This window comes from Callithrix jacchus, chromosome 8 (assembly GCF_049354715.1).
Source record: "Callithrix jacchus isolate 240 chromosome 8, calJac240_pri, whole genome shotgun sequence".
In the NCBI taxonomy this organism is placed as follows: Eukaryota; Metazoa; Chordata; class Mammalia; order Primates; family Cebidae; genus Callithrix; species Callithrix jacchus.
The window spans coordinates 32,801,172-32,814,806 of NC_133509.1; the positions used below are offsets into that span (position 1 = coordinate 32,801,172).

General features: G+C 41.9%; 1 protein-coding gene across 33 annotated transcripts in view; it reads left to right on the top strand.

The window, feature by feature from the left end:
- The window catches only part of SLC28A2 (solute carrier family 28 member 2), a 107,335-nt gene that overhangs the window by 47,556 nt on the left and 46,144 nt on the right, over window positions 1-13,635 (top strand). For 2 of the 33 annotated variants that reach the window (XR_013520934.1, XM_054239595.2), the window contains exon 17: window positions 1,195-1,243. The exons of the other annotated variants lie outside the window; for them this stretch is intronic. Coding sequence is in view for 1 of the 2 variants with exons in the window: in XM_054239595.2 (XP_054095570.1) it covers window positions 1,195-1,234 (40 nt within the window). In the remaining variant the exon portion in view is untranslated. The remainder of the gene's footprint in view (window positions 1-1,194; window positions 1,244-13,635) is intronic. 33 annotated transcript variants of the gene reach the window in all.

The following is a 13,635-nucleotide window of genomic DNA, read 5'->3' on the forward strand; positions in this document are numbered from 1 at the left end:
GATCCGGGATGCTGAGAAAGAGCTGCCCCTGAGAGGGAAAAGACGAAGATCATAGAAAGGCGCTGTATCAGGGGAGGAGTAGTGAGGAAAGGAGACCGCGGGGTTGAGGAGAGGAGAGGGGCAGGCTGCGTCACCGAATGGGCAGTCTGTTGTTTAAAGTACACCGTAAAGCCTCTCTTGTGCATGTTGTTTACAACCTGCCCTTGTTGCTTAATGTGTATGGACATCTTTCTAGGCCAGTACTTATAAAACTACCTCACTCATTTTATTTATTTATTTGTTTATGACAGGATCTGACTCTGTTGCCTAGGCTGCAGTGCAGTGGCACTATTTGGGCTCACTGCAGCTTCCACGTCCCGGGCTCACTGCAGCTTCCACGTCCCAGGCTCAAGCAGTCCTCCTACCTCAGCCTCCTGAGTTGCTGGGACCACAGGGACCACAGGCATGTGCTAATTTTTTTTGTTTTGTTTTTTTCTTTTTTTGAGACGGAGTTTCGCTCTCGTTACCCAGGCTGGAGTGCAATGGCGTGATCTCGGCTCACCGCAATCTCCGCCTCCTGGGTTCAGGCAATTCTCCTGCCTCAGCCTCCCGAGCAGCTGGGATTACAGGCACGCACCACCCTGCCCAGCTAATTTTTTGTAATTTTAGTAGAGACAGGGTTTCACCATGTTGACCAAGATGGTCTTGATCTACTGACCTCGTGATCCACCCGCCTCGGCCTCCCAAAGTGCTGGGATTACAGGCTTGAGCCACCGCGCCCGGCCAATTTTTTTATGATTGTAGAGATAGGGTCTCGCCGTGAACGTTGGTGTCTCTTGAAATTCGTATGTTGAAATTCTACTTCCCTGGGGAAATACTAGAAGGCGGAACAAGAGGGTGGAGCTCTTATGGAAGGGATTAGGTCATGAGGGTGAACCCATCATGAATGGAATTAGTGCTTTTATTAAAAAGGCCTGAGAAAAGTCCCTTGCCCCTTCTGCCGTGTGAGGTTACAGTAAGATGGCTGTGAGATGATGATGAGGAACTGTCCCTCATCAAACACCAGTGCCTTAATCTTGGACTTCCTGTCTCCGGTGAATTTCTTTTGTTTAAAAGACAACTAGTCAAAGGTATTTTTTATCCTAGTAGCCTGTTCAGACTAAAGTAAATAGTTTCTCCATATCTCTATCATAAATTTCTTACATTTCTTTTCAGTGGCACCTGGCTTCATGTCCTGTGTATGTCTAACTCCTAGAGGCCAGAGGTAGGCTCAGGGGTGGGGTTAGGGAATGGGTTGGGTCCAGCTGGTAGTTGATGAGGGTGGTCTGAGGGATTCAGACAGGAAGCTCCGTGCCATGTTTATGGTATAAGACCAAAGATCAGAACTGATGGAGCCAAATCTGTTGTCAGGTAATGGGAGTGATGTAAATCCAGGAACGGGAACAACTAGGTCATCAAATAGTTTCTTTCTTTTTCTTTTTTTTTGAGATGGGGTCTCACTCTGTCACCCAGGCTGGAGTGAAGTGGCATGATCTTGGTTCACTGCAACCTCCATCTTCCAGGCTCAAGTGATCCTCCTCCCTCAGCCTCCTGAGTAGCTGGGACCACAAGTGCACGCCACCATGCCTGGCTAATTTTTGTAATTTTTGCAGAGGCAGAGTTCCGCCATGTTGCCCAGGCTGGTCTTGAACTCCGGAGCTCAAGTGATCTACCTGCCTCGGCTTCCCAAGGCCACCACACACAGCCAGGTCATCAAATAGTTTCAACACAATTGCCAGACACTCATGATAAACATCTGTCATCAACGGGAAAGCATAGTTTAGGAAATTGATTCAAAATTACCTAAATATATGTTACTGCTAATATTTTTATTAGATTGATATTAGTTTCTATTTTTAAAAACTCAGCTCTCACTTCCAGGCAAGTAAATGGTGTATTTCTTTGAAGCCCAAAATGTGCTTTGTCACTGTCTGAAGGTTCATGCTTCTCATTCATCAGTAGATGTCCCTTGACTATAAAAATCCTTTCCATAAATTCAAAGCAGGAATCAAAACATAATATTGAAGCAGTTTAACAAATACAGAGTGGAAAGTTTTTTCTGCTGAAGTCATATTTCCACTTGTCAAGAGCTGTTGTTCCCTGAAGGGAAGTAAACATTATGACTGTGGCATTGAGTGCCTGATTAAGAAAAACGGGAGGAGAGAGCCTTGTTTTCCATGGCAACAAGACTCAGATTTGAATTATTCATCAAATGAAGAATATTTATTTATGATTAACCAAACTCAGAGGACAAAGTTATGAATTTCCCACAGAAAATATATTCTTCAGACACTTGACAGTTGAGGACTCCTGTATTGATGGTTTCAGAAGCAAATGTATGACTCTCGCTTCCAGAAAAGTAAATGGTGTATTTCTTTGAAGCCCAAAATGTGCTTTGTCACTGTCTGAAGGTTCATGCCTCTCATTCATCAGTAGATGTCCCTTGACTATAAAAATCCTTTCCATAAATTCAAAGCAGGAATCAAAACATAATATTGAAGCAGTTTAACAAATAAAGAGTGGAAAGTTTTTTTTGCTGAAGTGAATGGGCAAACTATCTTTGAGCTATGTGGCTATAATTTATAGAACAAAAATCAGTATCAATTTATTTCCTTGGTAGATTTCAGAGACAAGTTAAATATTTAAAAGAATATTTTAGGGTGGCTAGAGAATGGAAGGCATTATCAACAGTCATATTTCTATAAAAGCAATACACTCCATTGTATAATTCTTTGCTGCCTAGATGGTGGTTGTCCTGCCCCTGGTTAAGTTACTAAATCAGGCCAGGCATGGTGGCTCACGCCTATGATCCCAGCACTTTGAGAGGCCAAGGTGGGTGGATTACCTGAGGTCAGGAGTTCAAGACTGGTCTGGCCAACATGGTGAAACCCCATCCCTACTAAAACACAAAATTAGCTGAGTGTGGTGCCACATGCCTGTAATCCCAACTACTAGGGAGGCTGAGGCAGGAGAATCATTTGAACCCGGGAGGTTAAAGTGAGCCAAGATTGCACCACTGCCCTCCAGCAACAAGAGTGAAACACAGTCTCAAAAAAAAAAAAAAAATGATACTAAATCAGAGAAGTGTTACCATATCCCAAGAGGAATTGCAGAGATTAGCACCAACATCAGACTTAAAGTGGGCCGTGGCTCATGGCTGTAAATCTAGCACTTTGAGAGGCCAAGGTGGGAGGATTGCTTGAGCCCAGGGATTCGAGACCCCATCTCTACAAAAATTAAAAAATTAGCCAGGTTTGATAACACACACCTGTGGTCCCAGCTACTCAGGAGACTGAGGTGGAAGAATCACTTGAGCCCAGGAAGTTGAGGCTATAGTAAGTTGTGATTACACTGCTGAACCCCAGCCTGGGCAACAGAATGAGACCCTGTCAAAAAAAAAAGTTTCCAGGGCTGGTCTTCCCACTTATATTCCCTTTTAATTAGATAGACTGTGCAGTGCAAATGTGCTGGGCACAGATTCCCATTCAATTCGCTTATTTTTAAAATCACAGATAAACAATGGAGGATGGCAACAGACTACCATAAAGTTAACTGAGTCGTTGCCTCACTTACAGTTCCTATAATACCATTAGAGAAAATCAACACACCTTCTGGTATTTGATATGTGGCTGTTGATTTGACAAATGCTTTATTCTCAATCATGGGTTGGCTAACTTTTCCTATAAAAGGCAAGATAGGAATATTTTAGGCTTTGCCTGCCATCTGATCTCTGTTGCACCCACTCAATTTAGCTGATGTCAAAGTAGCAATATACAGCATGTAAATGAGCATGAGTGTATTCCATTAAAATTTTATTTATAGAAACATTTGGAATGTCATATTTGACCTTGAGGTTGTAGTTAGCCCCTCCCTGTTAGAGAGCCCCATCAATTGAGAGAAGCAAAAGAATTACTTGTCAAGTAGAGTAGTACATGTGACTGTCTTGCCTCCAGCCTATGTTAACTCTCCTGATCTCTGTCAAAGTATAGTGGATGGGGATTTTGATCGTCTTGGTAGCTCACAGCACAATATGGTAGTTTAATCATTTTGATTGCATTATGCTAATTGGATCTGAGAAGCAGAATGCATCAAGCACCTTACGTGCTTTTGACACATTTGCCTCTGAGGTTGTGTTTTTTCCTCTCTTTTTTTTTTTTGAAACGTAGTCTTACTCTGTTGCCCAGGCTGAAGCGCAGTGGCACCATCTTGGCTCACTGCAAACTCCATCTCCTGGGTTCAAACGATTCTCTTGCCTCAGCCTCCCATGTAGCTGGGATTACAGGTGTGCACCACCACACCTGGCTAATTTTTGTATTTTTAGTAGAGACAGTGTTTCACCATGTTGGCCAGGCTGGTCTTGAACTCCTGACCACAAATGATTCACCCACCTCAGCCTCCCAAAGTGCTGGGGTTACAGGCGTGAGCCACCTTGCCCAGCCTCTTCTCTGCTTTCAGTTGTTAAAAACTAAAATTTTGTACTGACAGGGATGGGGATTAGAAGTTACAACTTTTATAGCCAGTAACTGCTTTGGCTTTAAGTCTTAGCCAAAATTCCTTAGAAAACAAGGCCTGCAGCAAATGCTTATATGCTAATGCTATATTAGGAGGACCATGCCAGAGAAGCATGATCTTAGCTCACTGCAGCCTCAGCCTCCGGGGCTCAAGCAACCTCCTGTCTCAGCTTCCCGAGTAGCTGAGACTGCAGGCCTGCGCCACCATGCCTGGCTAATTTTTTATTTTTGTAGAGATAGATCTTGCTCTGTCATGTAGGCTGGAGTGCAGTGGCATGATCATAGCTCACTGCAGCTATGCAGTGAGCTCAAATGATCCTCCTGGGCTCAAATCCTCCCACCTTAGCCTCCTGAGTAGCTGGGATGGTCTACAGGCATGGACCACAACCCCCAGCTAATTGTTTAAAAATATGTTTTAGACACAGACACTTACTAAGTTGCCCAGGCTGGCTTCCAACTCCTGGACTCAAGTTATCCTCCCACCTCCGCCTCCAAAATGCTGGGATTACAGATGTGAACCACAACGTCCAGCTCAGTCTCCTGCTTAAAACAAATCTGGGAGCAACTCTCAACAGGAAACAGAATGATCATAAAAGTGAAAGTAACATGTTGAGATCTTGGCAAGCACCAGGTGCCATGCATGTCTTACATACAGTCTTCAAAAACCTAAGCTTTACATACTATTATCTACTTTTTACAAATGAGGAAAAAAGTGAAGAGTGACGAACTTGCTAATAAATGGTGGAACTGGCATTTGATCCCAGGAGCTCTGACTTTAAAACCCACCTGTTTAACGAATAGTGGCAGGAACATTTTTTTTTTTAAATTAAACACATCACAGTTTCTATTTCTTAAGTCTAAGGCTTATCTATACTCCTTATGAATGACACATAAATCTACTTCCCCATCTTAAGTGCATCCTCTCTGGTTGGTCCTATAGAGTACTTCAGTTTCAAGAAAAATTTATATTTTGACCTTTCCTCCTTAACTAGGAGTTAAGGAATGCTGACCACAGAGCCCTGGCTGTAGCAGTAGATTTTGCCATGACTGTTGTGGAATAGGCAATTAGGCAGGGGTGGAAAGAATTTGGGACATAAAGCTGGAAATTACTGATATCAGTTGCTGGCACTTCTGGATTTTATGTGTGGTATTCCCTACTACTAAAGGTCCCCAAGCTTTAGTCTATGTTAGGTATTCACTGTCTTCCTTCCTATCTCTTACTATAATGTCTTATCTGTAGGTCCTGATCCTTAGGATGATGATTTTTCTTTTCTAGTCTACACTGTATTCATTTCAAACCAAGATATCACTTTAAACTTTCTAGGTTCTGAGGAAAGCAAGGTTCTTCCCTATCTCTATTTTGTCTAGGTTTCCTGCCCTTTAGTATCACAGTGAAACTTTTAAAATAACAGTTTCGTGTCTCATCTATTTGGCCAGCATTCCCAGAGTACTGTCCACAGAAAATTTTTTTGATTTGCTTTTTTCTTGCTTGTGTATACTCTATCTTTTTTTTTTTTTTTACCTGTTAGCTAAAAGTGTCTTTATCCATTGTTATTTTGAGGGTGAAATTCTCGGTGTTATATACCCTTGTTTTATTTTGGCTTTGTATTTGAATTTGTTTCACTCTATTTTTTTCTACTTTTAAGGCCTTAAAAAAATAGGTCCTTCAGCATCTCCTTTACTCTTTTTTTTTAAATTGAGATGACATTCATAACATAATCTTAATCATTTTATTTTTTGAGGCAAGGTCACCCTCTGTCACCTAGGCTGGAGTCCAGTGGGGCTATCACAGTTCACTGTAGCCTCAGCCTCCCAGGCTCAAGGAATCCTTCTGCCTCAGCCCTAGAGTAGCTGGGACCAAGGTGTGTGCCACCATGTGTTAACTTGTATTTTTTGTAGAGAAGGGGTTCACCATGTTGCCCAGGCTGGTCTTGGACTCCTGAGCTCAAGGGATACTCCCACCTTGGCCTCCCCAAGTGCTGGGATTGCAGTTGTGAGCCACCACATCCAGCCAATACTAATCATTTTAAAGCATACAATTCAGTGGCATTTAGAACATTCATAATGTGTACCACCTCTATCTAGTTCCAAAACATTTTCATTAGCCCAAAAGAAAACTCTTTACCCATTAAGCAGTCATTCCTCATTCTACCCTCTCTTAGCCCCTGGCAACAACCAATCTGCTTTCTATCTTTACAGATTTTTCTATTCTGGATATTACGTATAAATGAAACCCATATATGACCTTTGTATCTGATTTATTCTACTTAGCATAATGTTTTCAAGGTACCTCCGTGTTGTAGCATGTATCATCAGTGCTTCATTTCTTATGGCTGAATAGTATTCTCTTATATCCATATGCCACATTTTATTTATTCATTCATCCATTTATGGACATGTGGGTTGTTTCCATCTTCTGGCTATTGTGAATAGTGTTGCTATGAACATCCATGTACATGTATTTGTTTAAGTATCTGTTGTCAATTCTTTGCAGTATTTACCTTGAAGTACAATTGCTGGGTCATAGGGTAATTCCATGTTCGATTTTTTGAGAAACCACCAAATAATAACAATGGTAATTCCATGTTTGATTTTTTTGAGAAACCACCAAATAGTAACAATGGTTACACCATTTTATTATATTCCATCAGCAATAAGCAAGAGTTCCAATTTCTCTAACCCCTTAGCAATACTTAACTGTTTTCTGTTTTTGTTTGGTTTGGTTTTGGTTTTTTAATTATAGCCATCCTATGGTGGGTTTAAAGTGATATTTCATTGTGGTTTTGATTTATATTTCCCTAATGACTAATGATGTTGAGCATCTTTTTATGTGGTTGTTGTCCACTGGTATGTCTTCTTTGAAGAAATATCTGCCCATTTTTAAACTGGGTTGCTTGTCTGTTTTTGTTGGGCTATTAGAGTTTTTTTTTTAATTTTTTATTGGATTTTAGGTTTTGGGGTACATGAGCAGAGCATGCAAGACAGTTGTGTAGGTACACACATGGCAGTGTGCTTTGCTTTCCTTTTCCCCTTCACCCACATTTGGCATTTCTCCCCAGGCTATCCCTCCCCACCTCCCCCTCCCACTGGCCCTCCCCTTTTCCCCCCTATAGACCCCAGTGTTTAGTACTCCCCTTTCTGTGTCCATGTGTTCTCATTTTTCATCACCAGCCTATGAGTGAGAATATGTGGTGTTTCAATTTCTGTTCTTGTGTCAGTTTGCTGAGGATGACGTTCTCCAGATTCATCCATGTCCCTACAAACGACACAAACTCATCATTTCTGATTGCTGCATAATATTCCATGGTGTATATGTGCCACATTTTTCCAATCCAGTCTATTATCAGTGGGCATTTGTGTTGATTCCAGGTCTTTGCTATTGTAAACAGTGCTGCAATGAACATTCGTGTACATGTGTCCTTATAGTAGAACGATTTATAGTCTTTTGGATATATACCCAGTAATGGGATTGCTGGGTCAAATGGAATTTCTATTTCTAAGGCCTTGAGGAATCGCCACACTGTCTTCCACAATGGTTGAACTAATTTACACTCCCACCAACAGTGTAAAAGTGTTCCTTTTTCTCCACATCCTCTCCAGCATCTGTTGTCTCCAGATTTTTTAATGATCGCCATTCTAACTGGCATGAGATGGTATCTCAATGTGGTTTTGATTTGCATCTCTCTGATGACCAGTGATGATGAGCATTTTTTCATATGATTGTTGGCCTCATATATGTCTTCTTTCGTAAAGTGTCTGTTCATATCCTTTGCCCACTTTTGAATGGGCTTGTTTGTTTTTTTCCTGTAAATCTGTTTGAGTTCTTTGTAAATTCTGGATATCAGCCCTTTTTCAGATGGGTAAACTGCAAAAATTTTTTCCCATTCTGTTGGTTGCCGATCCACTCTAGTGACTGTTTCTTTTGCCGTGCAGAAGCTGTGGAGTTTGATTAGGTCCCATTTGTCTATTTTGGCTTTTGTTGCCAATGCTTTTGGTGTTTTGTTCATGAAGTCCTTGCCTACTCCTATGTCCTGGATAGTTTTGCCTATATTTCCTTCTAGGGTTTTTATCGTGCCAGGTCTTATGTTTAAGTCTTTAATCCATCTGGAGTTAATTTTAGTGTAAGGTGTCAGGAAGGGGTCCAGTTTCTGCTTTCTGCACATGGCTAGCCAGTTTTCCCAACACCATTTGTTAAACAGGGAATCCTTTCCCCCTTGCTTGTTTTTGTCAGGTTTATCAAAGATTGTATAGTTGTAGATATGTTGTGTTGCCTCCGGTGCCTCTGTTTTGTTCCATTGGTCTATATGTCTGTTTTGGTACCAGTACCATGCTGCTTTGATTACTGTAGCCTTGTAGTATAGTTTGAAATCCGGTAGTGTGATGCCCCCCGCTGTGTTCTTTTTGCTTAGAATTGACTTGGCTATGCGGGCTCTCTTTTGGTTCCATATGAAGTTCATGGTGGTTTTTTCCAGTTCTGTGAAGAAAGTCAATGGTAGCTTGATGGGGATAGCGTTGATTCTGTAAATTACTTTGGGCAGTATAGCCATTTTGACGATATTAATTCTTCCTAACCATGAACATGGAATGTTTCTCCATCTGTTTGTGTCCTCTCTGATTTCGTTGAGCAGTGGTTTGTAGTTTTCCTTGAAGAGGTCCCTTACGTTCCTTGTGAGTTGTATTCCAAGGTATTTTATTCTTTTTGTAGCAATTGTGAATGGCAGTTCATTCTTGATTTGGCTTTCTTTAAGTCTGTTATTGGTGTAGACGAATGCTTGTGATTTTTGCACATTGATTTTATATCCTGAGACTTTGCTGAAGTTGCTTATCAGTTTCAGGAGTTTTTGGGCTGAGGCGATGGGGTCTTCTAGGTATACTATCATGTCGTCTACAAATAGAGACAGTTTGGCTTCCAATTTGAATACCCTTTATTTCTTTTTCTTGCCTGATTGCTCTGGCTAGGATTTCCAGTACTATATTGAATAGGAGTGGTGAAAGAGGGCATCCTTGTCTAGTGCCAGATTTCAAAGGGAATGCTTCCAGTTTTTGCCCATTCAGTATGATATTGGCTGTTGGTTTGTCATAAATAGCTTTTATTACTTTGAGATACGTTCCATCGATACCGAGTTTATTGAGGGGTTTTAGCATAAAGGGCTGTTGAATTTTGTCAAATGCCTTCTCTGCGTCAATTGAGATAATCATGTGGTTTTTGTTTTTGGTTCTGTTTATGTGGTGAATTACGTTGATAGACTTGTGTATGTTGAACCAGCCTTGCATCCCCGGGATGAATCCTACTTGATCATGATGAATAAGTTTTTTGATTTGCTGTTGCAATCGGCTTGCCAATATTTTATTGAAGATTTTTGCATCTATGTTCATCATAGATATTGGCCTGAAGTTTTCTTTTCTTGTTGGGTCTCTGCCGGGTTTTGGTATCAGAATGATGTTGGTCTCGTAAAATGATTTGGGAAGGATTCCCTCTTTTTGGATTGTTTGAAATAGTTTTAGAAGGAATGCTACCAGCTCCTCTTTGTGTGTCTGGTAGAATTCGGCTGTGAACCCGTCTGGACCTGGACTTTTTTTGAGTGGTAGGCTCTTAATTGCTGCCTCGACTTCTGACCTTGTTATTGGTCTATTCATAGTTTCAGCTTCCTCCTGGTTTAGGCTTGGGAGGACACAGGAGTCCAGGAATTTATCCATTTCTTCCAGGTTTACTAGTTTATGTGCATAGAGTTGTTTGTAATATTCTCTGATGATGGTTTGAATTTCTGTGGAATCTGTGCTGATTTCCCCTTTATCATTTTTTATTGCATCTATTAGGTTGTTCTCTCTTTTCTTTTTAATCAATCTGGCTAGTGGTCTGTCTATTTTGTTGATCTTTTCAAAAAACCAGCTCTTGGATTTATTGATTTTTTGAAGGGTTTTTCGTGTCTCAATCTCCTTCAGTTCAGCTCTGATCTTAGTTATTTCTTGTCTTCTGCTGGGTTTTGAGTTTTTTTGATCTTGCTCCTCTAGCTCTTTCAATTTTGACGATAGGGTGTCAATTTTGGATCTCTCCATTCTCCTCATATGGGCACTTAATGCTATATACTTTCCTCTAGAGACTGCTTTAAATGTGTCCCAGAGGTTCTGGCATGTTTTGTCTTCATTCTCATTGGTTTCGAAGAACTTCTTTATTTCTGTCTTCATTTCATTGTTTACCCAGTCAACATTCAAGAGCCAGTTGTTCAGTTTCCATGAAGCTGTGCGGTTCTGGGTTGGTTTCTGTATTCTGAGTTCTAACTTGATTGCACTATGGTCTGAGGGGCTGTTTGTTATGATTTCAGTTGTTTTGCATTTGTTGAGCAGTGCTTTACTTCCAGTTATGTGGTCAATTTTAGAGTAGGTGTGATGTGGTGCTGAGAAGAATGTGTATTCTGTGTATTTGGGGTGGAGAGTTCTGTAAATGTCTATCAGGTTTGCTTGCTCCAGGTCTGAGTTCAAGCCCTGGATATCCTTGTTGATTTTCTGTCTGGTTGATCTGTCTAATATTGACAGTGGAGTGTTAAAGTCTCCCACTATCATTGTGTGGGAGTCTAAGTCTCTTTGTAAGTCATTAAGAACTTGCCTTATGTATCTGGGTGCTCCTGCATTGGGTTCATATATGTTCAGGATCGTTAGCTCTTCTTGTTGTATCTATCCTTTTACCATTATGTAATGGACTTCTTTGTCTATTTTGATCTTTGTTGCTTTAAAGTCTATTTTATCAGAGATGAGAATTGCAACTCCTGCTTTTTTTTGCTCTCCATTTGCTTGGTAAATCTTACTCCATCCCTTTATTTTGAGCCTTTGTGTATCCTTGTATGTGAGATGGGTTTTCTGGATACAGCACACTGAAGGGTTTTGGATTTTTATCCAATTTGCCAGTCTGTGTCTTTTGATTGGTGCATTTAGTCCATTTACATTTAGGGTTAATATTGTTATGTGTGAATTTGATACTGCCATTTTGATGCTAAGTGGCTGTTTCGCCTGTTAGTTGTTGTAGATTCTTCATTATTGTTGATGTTCTTTAGCATTTAGTGTGATTTTGGAATGGCTGGTACTGGTTGTTCCTTTCTATGTGTAGTGCCTCTTTTAGGAGCTCTTGTAAAGCAGGCCTGGTGGTGACAAAATCTCTGAGTACTTGCTTGTTCGCAAAGGATTTTATTTTTCCTTCACTTCTGAAGCTCAGTTTGGCTGGATATGAAATTCTGGGTTGAAAGTTCTTTTCTTTAAGAATGTTGAATATTGGCCCCCACTCTCTTCTGGCTTGTAGTGTTTCTGCCGAGAGATCTGCTGTGAGTCTGATGGGCTTCCCTTTGTGGGTGACCCGACCTTTCTCTCTGGCTGCCCTTAGTATTTTCTCCTTTATTTCAACCTTGTTGAATCTGATGATTATGTGCCTTGGGGTTGCTCTTCTTGCGGAATATCTTTGTGGTGTTCTCTGTATTTCCTGCATTTGAGTGTTGGCCTGTCTTGCTAGGTGGGGGAAATTTTCCTGGATGATGTCCTGAAGAGTATTTTCCAGCTGGGATTCATTCTCTTCGTCCCCTTCTGGTACACCTATCAAACGTAGGTTAGGTCTCTTCACATAGTCCCACATTTCTTGGAGACTTTGTTCATTCCTTTTTGCACTTTTTTCTCTAATCTTGGTTTCTCGTTTTACTTCATTGAGTTGGTCTTCGACTTCAGATATTCTTTCTTCTGCTTGGTCAATTCAGCTATTGAAACTTGTGCATGCTTCGCGAAGTTCTCGTATTGTGTTTTTCAGCTCCTTTAATTCATTCATATTCCTCTCTCAGTTATCCATTCTTGTTACCATTTTCTCATATCTTTTTTCAAGTTCCTTAGTTTCTTTGCATTGATTTAATACATGTTCTTTTAGCTCACAAAAGTTTCTCATTATCCACCTTCTGAAGTCTAATTCCGTCATTTCGTCACAGTCATTCTCCGTCCAGCTTTCTTCCCTTGCTGGTGAGGAGTTTTGGTCCTTTCTAGGAGGCGAGGTGTTCTGGTTTCAGGTGTTTTCCCTTTTTTCGCTGGTTTCTTCCCATCTTTGTGGATTTATCCGCTTGTCGTCTGCATAGTTGCTGACTTTTCGATTGGGTCTCTGAGTGGACACCCAGATTGTTGATGATGAAGTATTTCTGTTACTTGGTTTTCCTTCTACCAGTCTAGCTCCTTCACTGTATGACTGCTGAGGTCCACTCCAGGCCCTGCTTGTCTGGGGTGCACCTCTAGCAGCTGTGGCACAGCGAGGGATGTTACCAGTTTCTTTTTCTGCTATCTTTGTCCCAGGATGATGCCTGCCAAATGTCAGTCTTTTGGATATAGAGGGGTCAGGGAGCTGCTTGAGGAGACAGTCTGTACTTTATAGGAGCTCAATTGCTGAGCTGTGAGCTCTGTTGTTCATTCAGGGCTGTTAGGCTGCTATGTTTGATTCTGCTGCAACAGAGCTCATTAAAATCCCTTTTTTTCTCAAATGCTCTGTGTTGGGGGGTTCGGGCTTTATATTTGGATGTCCGTTGAGGTGTCCTGCCCAGCTAGGAGGCAGACTAGCCACTGTTTGCCTGCTGAGGTTCCGCCCTGCTGTTGTGAGGTTCGCCCTATTGCTGCAGGTTCTGCTGTTCTGCTGTGGTCTCCACCACGCCCTGCTGCGGAATCTCTCTGTTGTAGCGGGTTGCCTCGGCAACGGCAGGCTGCATCAGCAGTGGACTTGTATCTCAGTAGGGATGGGTTGCCTCGGCAATGGCTGGCTGCGTCAGCAGTGGGCGTGTATCTCAGTTGGGGCAGGTTGCCTCAGTAATGGTGGACGCCCCTCCCCCACGGAGCGTCTCGGACTGTCTGCTCGGGATCTTTTGAAATCGCGGTTTTGTTCGTCCCACTGGGCTATCCCAAACGCTCTGTCCCTGCAATCCCCTGGGCTGGCCCACTCTCCAAGTCTCATTCAGTCTCAAGTCCAGCCCTCTCAAGTCTCAGGTTGCCAGTTCAACAGGGCACCCGGACAAGCGTGCCCTGTGGGGAGTGCTGGGTAGGGCCGGCCGTCGCCACCCCGGCTGCTGGCTTCGCCAGGCAGAGGTACTGCCTGGCG